Source organism: Myxine glutinosa, chromosome 1 (genome assembly GCF_964187855.1).
Source record: "Myxine glutinosa chromosome 1, kmMyxGlut1.1, whole genome shotgun sequence".
In the NCBI taxonomy this organism is placed as follows: Eukaryota; Metazoa; Chordata; class Myxini; order Myxiniformes; family Myxinidae; genus Myxine; species Myxine glutinosa.
Window position 1 is genome coordinate 296,393,266 of NC_136261.1, and position 18,706 is coordinate 296,411,971.

Below are 18,706 nucleotides of genomic sequence, written 5' to 3' on the forward strand. Positions count from 1 at the left end.
CATAAACGTCATCCACACTGTCCGTGATGGACCTATAGCTCCATACTTAAATTGAGGTGAAAATATGCCTACAATTCCCAAAAAATTTCACCTTAAATTATTCAGAATAAAATATTGAAAACGGCATGATTGTTATGTTTTTATGTGACCATAATATCACTTCTCCAGAAAATATAGCAATATCATGGGTATATTACACTGTTTTGACGACAACAAACTTGTAATGTGCGAGGTTGTAAAAAAACGGGGGGGGGTGCTTAACTTAATTCTTTGTGTATATGTATATGTATATATGTATATATGTATATGTGGTGTGTTTTTTGTCCTGCATCTGTCCTGTCCTGTGTTATCACTGAACTACTTTCTCAAACTTTTGTGAAATCGTACCAAACTTCTGGAATGCACATATCTCTCCCGTCGGTATGTCCTAAGGGTATTTGTTTTGAAAAAAATTTCCAATTTTTTTTTTTTTTTGAATTTGTTTTGGGGAAAAAAAAATTTTCAACTTCAATTGTTTATAAAATGTATTATCACGTATATTACAAATACATTTGTGCAAAATAATTGTTTGAATTATGATTGGTTTAAACCATGACAAAACGGCAACTCGGGTACAGTCATTTATCTATATATCTACACATCTGGGCAGTGTCTGTGTTCTCACTTAACGACTCCCTCAAACTTTTGTTTCTGTGGTTGTGAAGTGTTTTTAACAACGTTGTGGTAGTTTTGAATCACGTGGTGGTGAGGTATTTTGAATCACGTGGTGGTGAGGTGTTTTTAATTATGTGGTGGTGAGGTGTTTAGAATTAGTTGGTGATGAGGTGTTTTGAATTAGTTGGTGATAAGGTGTTTTGAATTACGTGGTGGTGAGGTGTTTTGAATTACTTGGTGGTGAGGTGTTTTTAAATGATGTGGTGGTGAGGTGTTTTTAATTTTGTGGCTGTGAGGTGTTTTTATTCCGTGTTTTATGGCTGTGAGGTGTTTTTATTACGTGTTTTATGGCTGTGAGGTGTTTTTACTTTTGTGGTGGTGAGGTGTTTTTATTACGTGTTTTATGGCTGTGAGGTGTTTTTATTACGTGTTTTATGGCTGTGAGCTGTTTTTAATACATGTTTTATGGCTGTGAGGTGTTTTTATTACGTGTTTTATGGCTGTGAGGTGTTTTTAATTTTGTGGCTGTGAGGTGTTTTTATTACGTGTTTTATGGCTGTGAGGTGTTTTTATTCCGTGTTTTATGGTTGTGAGGTGTTTTTATTACATGTTTTATGGCTGTGAGGTGTTTTTATTACGTGTTTTATGGCTGTGAGGTGTTTTTATTACGTGTTTTTTGGCTGTGAGGTGTTTTTAATTTTGCGGTGGTGAGGTATTTTTATTAGGTGTTTTATGGCTGTGAGGTGTTTTTAATTTAGTGGTGGTGAGGTGTGTTTAATTTCGTGGCTGTGAGATGTTTTTATTACATGTTTTATGGCTGTGAGGGGTTTTTATTACGTGTTTTATGGCTGTGAGGTGTTTTATTACGTGTTTTATGGCTGTGAGGTGTTTTTATTACGTGTTTTATGGCTGTGAGGTGTTTTTATTACGTGTTTTTTGGCTGTGAGGTGTTTTTAATTTTGTGGTGGTGAGGTATTTTTATTAGGTGTTTTATGGCTGTGAGGTGTTTTTAATTTAGTGGTGGTGAGGTGTTTTTATTACGTGTTTTATGGCTGTGAGGTGTTTTTAATTTCGTGGTGGTGAGGTGTTTTTATTATGTGTTTTATGGCTGTGAGGTGTTTTTAATTTTGTGGTGGTGAGGTATTTTTATTACGTGTTTTTTGGCTGTGAGGTGTTTTTAATTTTGTGGTGGTGAGGTGTGTTTAATTTCGTGGCTGTGAGGTGTTTTTATTACGTGTTTTATGGCTGTGATGTGTTTTTATTACGTGTTTTATGGCTGTGGGGTGTTTTTATTTCGTGTTTTATGGCTGTGATGTGTTTTTATTACGTGTTTTATGGCTGTGAGGTGTTTTTAATTTTGTGGCGGTGTGTTTTATGGCTGTGAGGTGTTTTTATTACATGTTTTATGGCTGTTAGGTGTTTTTATTACGTGTTTTTTGGGTGTGAGGTGTTTTTAATTTTGTGGTGGTGAGGTATTTTATTACGTGTTTTATGGCTGTGAGGTGTTTTTATTACGTGTTTTATGGCTGTGAGGTGTTTTTATTACGTGTTTTATGGTTGTGAGGTGTTTTTATTAGGTGTTTTATGGTTGTGAGGTGTTTTTATTTTCGTGGTGGTGAGGTGTTTTTATTATGTGTTTTATGGCTGTGAAGCGTTTTTATTACGTGTTTTATGGCTGTGAGGTATTTTTATTAGGTGTTTTATGGCTGTGAGGTGTTTTTAATTTAGTGGTGGTGAGGTGTTTTTATTACGTGTTTTATGGCTGTGAGGTGTTTTTAATTTTGTTGTGGTGAGGTGTTTTTATTACGTGTGTTATGGCTGTGTGGTGTTTTTATTATGTGCTTGATGGCTGTGAGGTGTTTTCAATTTCGTGGTGGTGAGGTGTTTTTAATTTCGTGGTGGTGAGGTGTTTTTATTACGTGTTTTATGGTGGTGAGGTGTTTTGAATTATTGGTGGTGAGGTATTTTTAATTACGTGGTGGTGCGGTGTTTTGAATTACTTGGTGGTGAGGTGTTTTGAATTACGTGGTGGTGAGGTGCAAACGTCCCAAACTTCCAGTCTGCACCTACCCCTCCCCTATGTATGTGCTGAGGGGTTCTTTCTTGGAAAAAAAAACATTCAACCTAAATTGCCGATAAAAATGTAATATCACAAACACAACAAATATATTTGTGCAAAGTAATTGTTTGTATTATGATTGGTGAAAATCATGACAACACAGCAACTCAGGTACAGTCATTAGCCTCAGCTAAAATAAGCCCGTTCCTCAGTATCGACGCTTGGTGAGGCGAGCGCAGCGAGCCGAGCCAAGCTAGTATATATATATATATATATATATATATATGTAACTGTGAGAAATATTAGAAACTCCACAGTACGAGCAGGGCATCTCATTTGCATTAAATAAATAATCGGGAGATTAAATCAGACACGGACGTAGCTTCAGGACGTCGATCTTTAATTTTGGACAAGCTATCGACCAACAAAGGTCTTCTTCTTAGTCGTCCCCAAGTTCAACGGAAGTTTATATATATATATATATATATATATATATATATATATATATATATATATATATATTATATATATATATATATATTATACATATATATATATATATATATATATATTATATATATATATATATATATATATATATATATATATATATATATATATATATATATATATATATATTATATATATATATATATATATATTATATATATATATATATATATATATTATATATATATATATATATATATTATATATATATATATACATATATATATACTCAGAACCCTAGAATGCCATGTCAGCAAGCACCCGAACCATTAAGCCAAGACCCGGCTTACAGCAGTGCATATACAGTGCATTCAGAAAGTATTCAGACCCCTTCACTTTTTTCACATTTTGTTATGTTGCAGCCTTATGCTGAAATCGTTTAAATTCATTTTTTCCCTCATCAATCTGCACTCAATACCCCATAATGACAAAGAGAAAACAGGATTTTAGAAAGTTTTGCAAATTTATTAAAAAGAAAAAACTGAAATATCTCATTTACATAAGTATTCAGACCCTTTGCTATGACACTTGAAATTTATCTCAGGTGCCTCCCATTTCTCTTGATCATCTTTGAGATGTTTCTACACCTTGATTGGAGTCCAACTGTGGTAAATTAAATTGATTGGACATGATTTGGAAAGGCACACACCTGTCTATATAAGGTCTCACAGCTGACGATGCATATCAGAGCAAAAAACCAAGCCATGAGGTCGAAGGAACTGCCTGCAGAGCTCAGAAACAGGATTGTGTCGAGGCACAGATCTGGGGAAGCCCACAAAAAAAATTCTGCTGCATTGAAGGTTCCCAAGAGCACAGTGGCCTCCATAATTCTTCAATGGAAGAAGTTTGGAACAACCAGTACTCTTCATAGAGCTGGCCAAACTGAGCAATCGGGGGAGAAGGGCCTTGTAAGAGAGGTGACCAAGAACCCGATGGTCACTCTGGCTGAGCTCCAGAGATCCTGTGTGGAGATGGAAGAAACTTCCAGAAGGACAACAATCACTGCAACACTCCACCGATCTGGGCTTTATGACAGAGTGGCCAGACGGAAGCCTCTCCTCAGTGAAAGACACATGAAAGCCACTTGGAGTTTGCAAAAAAGCACATAAAGGACTCTCAGACTGTGAGAAACAAGGTTCTGTGGTCTGATGAAACCAAGATTGAACTGTTTGGCCTCAATTCTAAGCATCATGTCTGTAGGAAACCAGGCACCGCTAATCACCTGCCCAATACCATCCCAACGGTGAAGCATGGTGGTGGCAGCATCATGCTGTGGGGGTGTTTTTCAGCAACAGGGACTGCGGGACTGGTCAGGGTTGAGGGAGCAATGAACGGAGCAAAGTGCAGAGATATGCTGATTGAAAACCTGAAACAGAGCGCTCAGGACCTCAGACTGGGCCGAAGGTTCACCTTCCAACAGGACAATGACCCTAAGGACACAGCCAAGACAACGCAGGAGTGGCTTAGGGACAACTCTGTGAAGGTCCTTGAGTGGCCCAGCCAGAGCCCTGACTTGAACCCAATCGAACATCTCTGGAGAGACCTGAAAATGGCTGTCCACCGACGGTCCCCATCCAACCTGACAGAGCTTGAGAGGATCTGCAGAGAAGAATGGCAGAAAATCCCCAAATCCAGGTTTGCAAAGCTTGTCACGTCATACCCAAGAAGACTCGAGGCTGTAATCGCTGCCAAAGGTGCTTCAACTAAGTACTGAGTTGAGGGTCTGAATACTTATGTCAATGTGATATTTCAGTTTTTTCTTTTTAATAAATTTGCAAAACTTTCTAAAATCCTGTTTTCTCTTTGTCATTGTGGGGTATTGAGTGTAGATTGATGAGGGAAAAAATGAATTTAAACGATTTCAGCATAAGGCTGCAACATAACAAAATGTGAAAAATGTGAAGGGGTCTGAATACTTTCTGAATGCACTGTATATGCATTTCGATGTGAGAAATGCATTATATGCATTATTGAACCCGATTGAGCGGTTTTACTTCATACGATGCTAGGCCAATGATGCGAAATGACGTGGATGGCCAAATGGAAGGAAGAACACAGGTTTATTTACAATTTATACAGTGATCAGGGTAAAGAGACACAGACCAGATACTTAATCACTCTTAACTAAATCCCCGGACAAGGGCCCTTTCACTCACATGGGGAAAAGGAAGGAAGGAAAAGGCCGTGCTCCAAACGTGCCCTCGGCACCGCTCGCTCCGGTCAGCTCGCCGGGCGTGTCCCTCAAGGTGTTCGTGGCACGTGTGTGGGGAGCTCAGGCAGGGAGATTGTGCGTCTGTGGCCCTGGGTGGGATCGTCCTCCCAAGCGCGATTAACAAGCCGCAGAGTGACCGTTCACAGAGAGAGAGAGTTCACACGCTACTCCTTCGACCCTCGACTTGACTCCCTACTCCGGGGTCTGGGGCAGGCTTTTATAGCCCTGCCCAGAGTTCCACCAGAATGTTCCAAGCCCCTCCCCCGGCTGCTGTTGTTAGCCACTCCCCTTGAGCGTTCATTGGCTGCTCGCCGCTTACCGGCCACTCCCCTGCCGCTCCTCCCTTGGGCCTTCCAGACTTGTTCTGGGTGGAGCACATGGCATTCTAGCCCAATTGAGGCCTACACTCACTGGCCTGCTCAACGCATACTAACACAGGAAAGGAGACTATGCTTACATTGAATAAGAAATAACTGTACTAAGCAAGGCTACATGTTGTGGTGCAAATAACTACGAGGGGGGTTATCCTTTATTCTAAAACCGCAACACTACCCCCCTCTCTCACCAGACTCGCCCCGAGTCGACCCTGTCGTGGAAGTGTATGTGAGACTCAAGACGCCAATGGTCGGAAACAGGTTTTACAAAAGGTCATGACTTTATTAACTGGTTGTTCACTTTCATTCCAATACCAAATAACTACCGTTTAACTCAATGGACCAGGTCACTCTATCCGCATGGTCCTTCTTGTTCGGCCGATGTTCCTCTGCCATTCCCGTTCTCCTTCCTCCCGTCGGGCAGAGGTTCTGATGATGAGTGCTCATTCGTTCCGTCGGGCAGGGGTTATCGTGGCAAGTGCTCTCGAGTCAAGGAGATGTTCACTCTTTTATGGGCACCGCAGTATTAATCCTTCCTCCGCTAATTCTAATCCGTTCTCCGCAAACGTTACTCGGTCGCCTCACTGGCACCAGCTCGCTCCCCTCCTGCTGCGAGTTCCATTTACCAAACAATAGGGGGGTGCTCCAGCCTGGGGCTGTGACCAGGTGGACAAGAGATTACCATGTTCGTGCACATTCCTGACATTCATTTACGAAATCGTCTATCTGCTTCGTTACCAGTCCCAATCAATGAGTTACCAGTCCCAATCAATGAGTTACATTTCCACAATTCCCTCATCTTTTTTGTTTTTGTTTATATTAACCATTAATCTAAACATCAATATAAGTAAACAATCAATCACTGCAAGTAAACATCAATACAAGTATAAGTAAATAATCAATCACTGCAAGTAAACATCATTACAAGTATAAGTAAATAATCAATCACTGCAAGTAAACATCATTACAAGTATAAGTAAATAATCAATATCTACAAGTAAATATCAATACAAGTATTCAAACCATAACTTTGGTAATCAAATTCCCTTAGGCATACACCGTCATCCTGCAAGAATCACAAAACATTTCGTTGGTCATTGACTCCTTCCATATTGTTCAATCTATTGCATTTGCATCACAAATATCTTTTCAAAACAACACTTCACCATCACCAAGATACAACAATTTCACTTCATTTTCAAGTTTTGTAAAGCATCTGCACCATCTGGCAAAAACGTTTGCCTCCACACAAATGTTGACTTTGTTTGAAAGGAAGGGCTGATCACTTGTGTTTGAATCCAGGTATGAAACATTTTCTCCTAATGTCTTCATAGCACCTGCACTACTTCGTGTAGGATTTCGCTGTTGTGGTAACATTGCGGAGTCATAGACTGACCCTGCTCTCCATGTAGCATTCTTGCCACTTTTTGCTGTAAACCATAGTAATTCCTGAACAAGGCCTTCACCCAGTTGTAGTCGACTTGCCTCCTCCCTCATTATGAGTGGGCAGCAAGTATTGGTGTGACGTTGATTGGCCAGCAAGATGTGGAACAGGGATGCCGGATGCATCCACAATGATGTTGGGACCATGGTGTTCAGGTCATCCATGGTCCATACCAGGAGTGGCCCGCAGAATCGTGCACAGCTGTTGTGAAAAGGCACAGCCATTGGTTTGCAGCTCCATGCTGGCTCCCCGGAAGTTGGTGAAGTAATAACATATGTCCCCGCATTTCACAGAGGTTGCAGGTAAGGTGTCGTTGTCCTGCAACTTCTGATGTGATGAATGTTCCAAGCCTTCGAACAAGAGTAAGTGATCGCCTTTCTTTCATATGTTGCAGTGTGATCCAGGCAAATGGTCACATAAATTTCCTTGGTGAAGGTAAGCATCCATCTCCAAGTTACACGGGAGAATGTCTTCATCATTCTTTGAGAAAGAGGGTGTATGCCACGTTTAACTTCATTTTTTAGCCACAAATTTTCTTTCTCGAACTTCTTCCCAATCCCGTTAGCACCCCCTTCAAATGTGATCTTGTCTTATCCTTATGCTCAGTCACATCTGAATCTGCTTTCCACACACATTGAATCAGATAGGGTACATCTTACCATGAAATCAGCATAATCATGTATATCTTCCGACAGTTTCACATTCAACAATTTGTTGTTTTTCCTTAACACAAAAAAGTTATATTCATTTATATGCGTCACACAAATAATATTCAATCAGGTATGTATTTCACTACTAAACTAAGAATAGCATCCACAATTGCTTTCAGGTTAATATAGTTCAAAAATTAACTCATGCAGGTATTTTAGCACTACTCTAAGAAAATAAATTGTATATGATTACAATCACAAACGGGAATATCTAATTCCCAACAACAATTTTCCAAACCAACAAATTAAGCATAATGTATTATTACCATAATTCCTCTCCACTTTTTCTTTGCCCTTTTTTTTTTTTTTTTCCTAACAGTGTGTCACTCGTGGTGATATGAGTTTACTGATATTGTAATTGACACAACTCATAACATTGTCGTTATGCCATTATCTTAATTCTACTGTATTCATTTGCAACATCACTTGATTTAATCTTTTAATCTCAGTATTTATGTCGCCATAAAAGTCTTCCTTTTCTGGTTCCACATTTCTTTCCTCATTTGTCACTTCATGCGTTATCATCGTGTTGTTGGTTACCTTATTCAAACACACCGTCACTAAGGCTTTCAAGCAAGCCACCAGTAAAACAATTGCCAATATAACTACTAAACCAACAAACAAGGCTGCTACTCCTTGTATATATTCATACCTATGACATAATTATATGTCGATGACATTCAACATTATATACCAAACTAACAAGCTTCCTAAAAGGTAAATAAAGAAAATCCCTTAATATGTAACATAAATCAGATTATTTGTCTTACCCTGATCCCCCTATCTCCCGGGGTTGAACTCAATCCCCTGATCATGAGTGTAGTTGTGATACATTTTTTCACTCATGTTGTCTGAATATCATCTTTATCTCTGTCTGTCTCTATGTCTCTCTCTCTTTCTTTCTGTCTCTCTCTCTCTGTCTCTCTGTCTGTTTGTCTCTCTCTGTCTATCTCTCTCTGTCTGTCTCTCTCTCACTTTCTGTCTCTCTCTGTCTATCTCTCTCTGTCTGTCTGTCTGTCACTTTCTGTCTCTCTCTGTCTATCTCTCTCTCTTTCTGTCTGTCTCTCTCTCTCTGTCTGTCTCTCTGTCTGTCTGTCTCTCTCTATCTGTCTGAATATCATCTTTATCTCCGACTGTGAAGCCAATCATCAAATGCACCTGTCCGTACATTTTGCCACGCCACCTGTGATATAATCCTGTTGTTGACTTCTTGCTGCGACAGACAATCAGTGACATGGTTCTTTTAACAAATAAATCACCAAAGTGTAAAAGAAACTCACCAGATTGATATACTGAGTTAAGAAAGTAAACCCAAGTCAAGAAAAAATATATATTCCATATTAAATGCCAAGTCTGTAGTTCAACCAACAACTATTTTGTTCCACATAGGCCAAAAGTCAACAACAATTTCAAAATCCTCAATTTCCATCCGATTTACTTGACATTCGAATGGGATTTAAATATCAAGCACAGGGCGCAGAGAAAATACACAAAAAGCAACAGCCCTGGCTTTGCTTCCTGGAAGCTTCTTGGAAGCTTCCTGCAAAACGCTTTGCTTCTCGCAAAACGTCCGCCAATGGGAACTAGAGGGAGGGGAGGGAGAAGGAGCGGGAGCAAGAGACAGGGTGCCGGAATGGACATGAGGGACAATGTGGGACAGTGAGGGAGTGTTGGTATGCAATTTTCATCCAATCGCCATCTTTCACAATAATTCTGGACCGGCATGAGGTGGGGTTGTCTGTCATGAATTTATTTGTTGATCGAACGAGTTTTAGACATGGTGGGAAAACTGAAAAAAAAAAATTCTCTCCTCCACCCCTTTTTTTTTTTTTTTTTTTTTTTTTTTTTCTTTGGACCCACGGCTTTCGTCCTACACAATTCCGTTTAATTTGTCTAAATCCGACCAGTCGTTCCAAAGATATAAGCCGTTTTGTCGCAATACCATAAATTGGAATGAGGTAAAAATATATATATATAAATATAATTCCATTTCCCGGCTCCCTGTCGCACGCCGAGCAAGTCGCGTGCTTTGAACAAGTGCAAAAAAAAACAAAAAAAAAAACTACTTTACACGTGTACGGGTGTGTAAACGAGTGTACTGGCCTTACACGACTTGGAAGCAAATGGTCGCATGGTGCACTCATGCACCGTTTGCTTCCAGGTCACAGTAAGGCCCTTAATGACCAGCGGTGCCGACCTGGTGCATTTTATTTAGACAGCGCAAAAAATACGTATTTACAGAAATCATTTAGAAAAACACGAATAATAGCTACAGTCGTTTATCGAAGTACCATTCGTGATGGGTCACGCCACCTATATCGCGGCATCGGTGCGCAAGGAAGCCCCAGACCACCTTCTCCCCCATGTATGTACAAAACTATTCCCAAGTTCGTAAATCATATTGGACAAAAACAAGACACACTCACCTTTTAAAGACTTGTTTGTGTACAATTGATGTCAGCAGTGCCTCCAAATTGTAGGGGAAGTAGTGGCGGAGACTCAAGACTCCAATGACCGGACACAGGTTTTACAAAAGGTCTGGTTTATTAACTGGTTATTCACTTCATTCCATTACCAAATAATACCACTTAATTCAATGGACCAGGTTAACTCTTTTCGCATGGTCCTTCTCGTTCGGCCGATGTTCCTCCGCCACTCCCGTCGGGCAGAGGGTCTGATGATGAGTGCTCGTCCGTTCCGTCGGTCAGAGCTTCTGGTGACCAGTCTCCTTGACTCAACGTTTGCTCTGGTTGATATGGACAAACTGGAGTTAATCCCCTGTCCGCTGAATGTTAATCCTTTCTCCGCTAATGCCCCGAGGTCATGCATGCACCAAGTCCTGGCATCAGCTCGCTCCCCCCCTGCTGCGAGTTCCGTTTACCAAACGATAGGGGGGTGCTCCAGCCAGGGGCTGTGACCAGGTGGACAAGAGATTACCATGTGCATGCACATTCTTGGCATCCATTTACGAAATCGTTACCAGTCTTTACTCAATAAGTTACACTGAGTTACACTTCCACACCTTCCACCCGTGCATAGCATCCACACACACGGCACACACATGTAACATCCATACACGTGATTGTGTGGATGTGTGGAATGTGGGACATTTGGTGAATTATAGTAAGATACTGTTTAGATTTTGATGATTTGCATGTGATATGATTTAACAGATGTTTATATGAATCGTTTAAAATAAAAAAAGCCTTCAATTTCTGATATTTTACCTTTTCATTTGGGCCTCCCGATTGAAGCCCCGCCCACAGGGCGGGTACCGTTGCTAGTCGTCACAATGAGAACAATTAATGTTATGCGAACGCGAATGTTATGCGGGAGTCCAAACCTGAGAATGCTGGAGACTAAAGCTGAAATTGGGAAAACGAAATAGCCTATTTTACTCCTGGAGATCCCAGGATTATCCACCCAAAATATCTTTGCGATCGGTTCAGCTGTTTTTGCTGTACCTTCGAACAGACAGACAGACAGACGGACGGACATTTGGTGAATTATCGTAGGATGTATATAATTATATATTATGTATATGTATATAATTCTACATTATGTATATGTATATAATTATATATTATGTATATGTATATAATTCTATATTATGTATATCTATCTATAATTCCAGTAATCTCTGTGTGTCTGTGTGTCTGTGTGTGTGTCTGTGTGTTTGTCTGTGACCGCTGTTTCGCGACAACTACCGGTCCGATATACTTGCAACTTGCCAGGTATATTGCTGGGGACCCGAGGATGTGCCTTTTCAAGGTTTCATATTAATCGGACAAGTAGTTACCGAGCTATGGCGATTTCTTTACCAAACTCCGCAAGCCGTTCGCTTTGGACCAAACCATTTCATGTAAATAGAGGGGGGGGGGGGGGGGGTTCTGTGGTCGTTGCGAATGGACCAAACCATTTCATGTAAATAGAGGGGGGGGTTCTGTGGTCGTTACTGCCACGTGGTTTCAAAGTTTTTTTTTGTTGTTGTTGTTTGCACGCATGCTTTTTTGCACGCACGTACGGGCACCCACGTACGGGCACGTCCTAGTGTATATAATTCTATATTATGTATATGTATTAGGGTGGTCCAAAAATTTGGAGATTGGATTTACATTTCTCCACAAGCCTGCTCCTATTCCTATTGAACAAAGTAGTTTGTGATGAAAATTTGAGCTTGATTGGACAATATTTAGAGGTTGCTCAAAATGTTGACAAATTTGAATGAATAATAAGATACAGAATTTTTAGCATCATATATCAATTCATAGATAATTATCTATTTTCAATTACTCAAATTATTTATTATTGTTGGCTTGCACTTGTCTTCAATGGTATGACCAAGAGATTGTGCAAAAGCACTGGCCACAAACATAGCACGCCGATCTGAGAGATTTACTCTGCCCAGAGTTTCCGCTATTGCTGGAGTGATCACCTTGATGGGAGCCTTTTTCATCTGTTTGGCAGAAGATGCACTTTGGAGTTTGAATTCATTGTCCCCTGAATCGGAGCTTTCAATCTCAGACTCATCATCATCATCATCAACCACAGCCGATGTTGATGGAACAGATTGCATTGCTGTTAGAGTCTCAGCAGCATGTTTCTTCTTTCTTTTATCTTCATTCTCAAGCCTGATACGCTTTCTGTTCTCCTTCACTGCCAGAGTGTTGTCCACAGATCCCATACGTGGACTTAAGGGATCCTCACGCTGCATGATAAGGAATGCTTTGTCTGCTTCATTCGTCATTTTCTCAAGCGCATCATTTGGTGAGATATCGAAGAGGGATTGAAGATCATCTTTGAACATCTGCTCCTTCACTCTATAGTTTTCGAATGTCTTGGTTCTATTTTTCTTTACCAGTTTGTAGGCATCATACAACTTCAAAAGTTGGCGCTCACAGGAATCTACTCTCTGCACTGGAATTCGTGCTTTCTCCCAGTATGCACACACAGCTTGTACACTAAGTTTGGCACTTTCACGAACTGTATGGTGTTCTTGTATGTGATGGTACACCATTTTCTGCAATGTGTGTCCTTTGGTTTGGAGTCCCCCACATATTATTTCCTTTTCAGACTTGCCCAGCAACCAAACTGTGGAAGAGCTGCGAGTTTCTGCCATCTGAAAAAAAACAGGATAAATTAAATATGTTATTTTTTGTGCAACCTCTAAATAAGTTCCAATTGACCTCATATTTGGTTCATATGATCTTTATAAACATAGGAACAAGGGCAGCCTTGTGGAGCATGGATGTTTAATAGTATTAAATATTACATATATCTGTGGACCACCCTAATATATATATACACAAACACTGTAAGCTGGGATGAATGAGCCATTGAGCCATTCGAGTATCCTGCGCAGTCGTGATGCCCCGACCAGGATTGCGCCCAATAGTCAAGAAACTGTTTCAGCAGCCATATGCATCTAATGATGCAGGAGTGGACATCATCATCATATACACTGTACTGTACTGTACTGTATATATCAATTGCAATGAATTTCAATCGGGTTTGGAAAATGCAGGTGACAACATCGATTTCTCAACAAGTATATAAATGACAGAAGGCTGATTTATCTATGGTGAAACACAATCCTGAAAGAAGGTGAAGGTCCGCATGGACCGAATGGTTGACTATATTCAGGAATAGCTCCATTTAGGGTCCCATGTATGGTGCACTCTCCATGAACGATATGAGACCACAGAATCAACAAAGTGGCATTTACAGATTCCTGCTTTTGTTTTGTTTTGTTTTAGACATAATGGGAGAGACTGTACTCTCAAACAAACAAGCCGAGACAGGAAATCTGCCGTTTTGCCTGCTATAGGTTTTAATGATCCTTGAAACAACTCTCATTGAAACATGTTTGGAGTTAGTTTCTCTCTCTCTCTCTTTCTCTCTCCCATTTTTGCGTGCAGAAATCTTGGCTGTTGGAGGAGGTAATGGTAGATGGTACCAGGTTCACAGACTGATAGGTGTTCAAAGAGGAACAGGGACACAAAGAGATCGCTCCGGAGTGGTTGAGTGGCAGAAAGTAGAGGTGGGGTGGGAGTAAAGGGGGTCAGCAAGAATAGAAGAGAGTAAGCTTGGGTATGTAAGAACGCATGGGGTAATGATGGACAGCACCACTGAAAGTCTGTATGGAGGGATTTTTGGAGACAACAAACACACGCTCTCATATTTCGGCATATTTTATTGTTGCTTATAACTATACCTTCTCTCAACTTTTGTTTCTCAATCCACCAATAGCATTCAGTCTGATTCTGATCGACCATACTGTTACCGAGCGCCGGTGTTGCTGACGCAGTTTTTTGGCAAGAGTTATGCTGGGTGGTTTGCAATTGCCTTCCCAGCAGTAGTTAAGGTGGGAATTTGGAATTTGGGCGTTGTGCCAGCGACAGCCTCTTTATTTATTTATTTATTTATTTTTGTATACAAGATCGACGCTCATGTAAGAGCTAACATTGATCACAAAAAGACGAACTGACACATAAAACATATGATAAAGGGAGCAGGAGACAAGATGGAGAGCAGGGACATCAGGAGATCTGTGGGATGGAGAGGGCTTGGGGGGAGGAGGCTTGGGAAGGGGGTGGGGGAGGGGGGGGGGTATAAAACACATGGACACTGCTCGGACTTCCAGGAAAGAAGTCGGTAAAGGCTTGCCTACTCTTCACAAAGGACATCGTGGGATCTTTAACGTCCCCCAACTAATGTCGGCATAAGCGACGTTCAATGTTTAACCCTGTTTAACGTCCATCGGATGGACGGTACCTGCAATGATAACGGTACCTTTCACCCTGCCTTTGGAACACTGGGATGACAGTTTATATCCGGGTCGAGATTCGAACCATGGCTCGACAGCTTCGAGGCGAGTGTGTGACAAGTATCCTTTCATAAAGTGATGCCCGTCCACAAACAAGTGCAGATGGGACTATCAGACTAACATTCATTCTTTCCAAGGTATTTTCTGCTCTGAGGTCCTACACCTCCTGCTGGCATCGCCCCAGAAGTGCAGTTGTGTTGTCAAACCCGTTTCTACCAGCAATCAAATGTAAAGAAAGCTTTGCAAGTTTGCTCATTTGTCGGTCTGGCGGTGCCTCACACCTATTAATCAAACTGTTTCACTAAATTTCGTTTTTTCTTCTGTTCAATGATGCATCTCTCTTGTTCTTCGTTTTCCCTCCACAGCTCCAAGAGTTTTACAAGAAGCAACAAGAGCAGCTGCAAATGCAGCTTTTACAACAGCAGCAACAGCAGCAACAACTTGCAGCGAGCAAATCACACAAAGACGTGAGTCACAGCAAGCATGACCCCGCTCAGCAGCGAAGGCCTATCAGTGGTTGTCGTTTCGTATGCAGTCTGTGGCTGCTGGTTGCATCATCTTTCTGGACGTGCCGCTGATGCAATGCCTATGTTACCAGTAAGCTACGCTAGTACTCATTTTGCCAACCTCAGAAGGATGACAGGCCGAGTCAACCCACCTGGTGTTATTTTGACGGCACAACGGTGACGCAAACTCAAGACCCTAAGTTCTTAAGCCAGCCATCTTAACTGTTGAGCCAACATCAGGCTTGGCCTGTCGGTAATTGTGGAGAAAAGAGGTTTTTATTGTTCAATATGATATTTTATTACTCAAGTTTATAATTTGACCTTGTGAAGAATATTCTTGATGTACTTTTATGAGAACCTTCAAAAGAAAATAACATGTAAATTTGTTATTGTTTAAAATCCATGGGGTGTAATAACTTTGTCCATCCTGTCTAAAAACATTGAGCATTGGCAGTTGGCAGCTCGGGTGGTAGCTTCATTATTCGTAAAACCATTGCCTACTTCACCGAAGGAGTGGTGCTTGGATCGTCGGCGGTAAGTGGACATCAGCGTTGGGGGAGGTACCTAGCTGAGCGTTAAAGTCAGGGCATCAGAAAGCACAAGGACGCGCAGGAAGCCATTGTCGGCATCGCTTCCTTCACCGAACCTCCCACCGGCTGCTTGCTTGCTTCCTGCTGAACTTGAGTGGCCGCACGCGGGAGAGTGCGGACAATGGAGGAGGAGGGAGCAGTGTCACGCGGTGCAAAAAGATTGAAAGATGATGCTAATGGCTTCTTTCGCCTGGATATGGATGACAGGATCACCTGCAGTTTAGGCCTTCGGGAGGAAGGATGCAATTCGACCCTGCTGTGTTTTGTGAATGTTTGTTCCACATGAATTGCCATGCTGGGAGGGAGGGGTGGTCCAGTACATACAAGAGCTTCCCCCCCCCAGGCATCTTGAAGGTCTTGCACATGGAAGGGTGCATAGCATGGGCCTAATTACTAACCATAACTGCTAGGAAGGTTTTGTTTGCTGTTGTCATGGCAATGATATTTGTTTACCTCCTGGCCATTGTGCTGCGGTTACTACTGGCGGCTTCCAGCTCAAAGCCAGTTTGATCAGCTTCAATTTTCAGATTCATATTTTTAAAAGCATTCGATCATGGTCATTCATTCAAACGAATCATCCATTTTGTCTGACAATACAAACATAAAACCCTTCTCTTCAGTGAAGAAAGTTATTGTGTCAACACATGTACTTTGGTCTTTGTAACCATCCGCCGCCAGATGTTTCTCGCCTGGAAATCAATGGGAAGCGTCTGTTGTTACGCAGGATCGTTCGTGCGAGCTAACGATCCAAAATGTACTCTTTCATGACTTGAACTTCATCATTATGGACGTGCTTCAAAGAAATGGACCAGCCGGGATCATTGAGAATTCCAAACAATTCCAAAAATTGGATTCCTAAAATCAGTGGTGAAAAATATCTAAAAACCGCGTACTTAAACTTTAAGTATAAAATTATAAAAGTATAAAAAAAGTATAAATTACGTATAAAATCTTTAAGTTAAAGAGCATTAAAGCTTTGTTTTCTCTCACAAATATAAAGTAATTGTTGTGAAGACTGCAGTATATTTTAATTATTTAATTAATTTTATCCTTCCGAATCAAACCGGATTAAGTCCATACCACTCAGGTGCCTGGGCATTCGACCTCAGCATGAAAGGATATAAGTGACCTTGTAGTTGCAGACAGGTCCGACAGGATGGTGTGGAAGTCACGCATGCTTACCCCTGAGCTGTCTAGTCTGGATTTCATTCCCTATCCGACTATAAACTGTCGGAATGGTGCCGCACAGAGAGGCCGTTCATCACAAAGTTTGCTGTCGCTCGGATGAACATTAAGCCGTGTAACCATTCTGCTAGCATTACTTAGTCGGTGGATCTTAAAGATCCCACAGTGTCTTTCACGAAGAGTAGGTGAGTTATCACCGGCACTCTGCTACAAATTACAAATTTCTACCCAGACTAATGCTGGGAATGCAAAGACTGCCCTGTTTATTATATACACAGCAGCTGCACTCGATTATTACAATGTTCATTTTTCTATTGCACAAAAATTGGAGCTTTTTCTTCGGAGTTTCTTACTACTGTATGACCTGTGTAAAAAAAATATATATATATAATAGTAAAATACAGTAGAATATCGTATCTTCACCTCCCCCCTCATCTCGGATTTCAAGAATGTAAACAAAACGAATCCAGTGTAATCCCTACTGTGAGGCCGCTTTCGCAGCTCTGGACCTGTCTTCATTCGGGCAAAACGAGAGAGAGAGAGAGAGAGAGAGAGAGAGAGAGAGAGAGAGAGAGAGAGAGAGAGAGAGAGAGATAGAGATAGAGATTTATTTTATTTTATTTTTTTTTTTTTTTTTTTTTTTTTTTGTATACAAGATCGAGGCTCGTGAGAGAGCGAACATTAATCACACAGAAAGACAAACAGACACATAAAACAAATAACATCGGGAGCGGTAGACAAGATGGGGAGAGAGGGGGAAGGACACAAACACAACATTTGAGAGCAGGGACCGAGAGACATGGAGACATCGAGAGATCTGTGGGAGGGAGAGGGCTTTGGGGGGGAGGCATGTGAAGGGGGGGAGGCATGTGAAGGGGGGGAGGCATGTGAAGATATAGAGAGATAGAGATAGAGATATATAGATAGATAGATAGATAGATATGGGGATAGAGGGGGAGTGAGATGGGGATAGAGGGGCAGTGAGATGGGGATAGAGGGGCAGTGAGATGGGGATAGAGGGGGAGTGAGATGGGGATAGAGGGGGAGTGAGATGGGGATAGAGGGGCAGTGAGATGGGGATAGAGGGGCAGTGAGATGGGGATAGAGGGGGAGTGAGATGGGGATAGAGGGGGAGTGAGATGGGGATAGAGGGGGAGTGAGATGGGGATAGAGGGGGAGTGAGATGGGGATAGAGGGGCAGTGAGATGGGGACAGAGGGGGAGTGAGATGGGGACAGAGGGGGAGTGAGATGGGGACAGAGGGGCAGTGAGATGGGGATAGAGGGGCAGTGAGATGGGGATAGAGGGGCAGTGAGATGGGGATAGAGGGGGAGTGAGATGGGGATAGAGGGGCAGTGAGATGGGGATAGAGGGGCAGTGAGATGGGGATAGAGGGGCAGTGAGATGGGGATAGAGGGGGAGTGAGATGGGGATAGAGGGGCAGTGAGATGGGGACAGAGGGGGAGTGAGATGGGGACAGAGGGGGAGTGAGATGGGGACAGAGGGGGATTGAGATGGGGACAGAGGGGGAGTGAGATGGGGTTAGAGGGGGAGTGAGATGGGGTTAGAGGGGGAGTGAGATGGGGACAGAGGGGGAGTGAGATGGGGACAGAGGGGGAGTGAGATGGGGACAGAGG

At 41.8% G+C, this 18,706-nt stretch overlaps 1 protein-coding gene across 7 annotated transcripts in view; it reads left to right on the forward strand.

The window, feature by feature from the left end:
- The window catches only part of LOC137412870 (forkhead box protein P1), a 350,911-nt gene that overhangs the window by 228,730 nt on the left and 103,475 nt on the right, over positions 1-18,706 (forward strand). For 6 of the 7 annotated variants that reach the window (XM_078767672.1, XM_078767688.1, XM_078767682.1 and 3 more), the window contains one exon: positions 15,155-15,256. The exons of the other annotated variant lie outside the window; for it this stretch is intronic. In XM_078767672.1, coding sequence (XP_078623798.1) covers positions 15,155-15,256 — 102 coding nt within the window. The remainder of the gene's footprint in view (positions 1-15,154; positions 15,257-18,706) is intronic. 7 annotated transcript variants of the gene reach the window in all.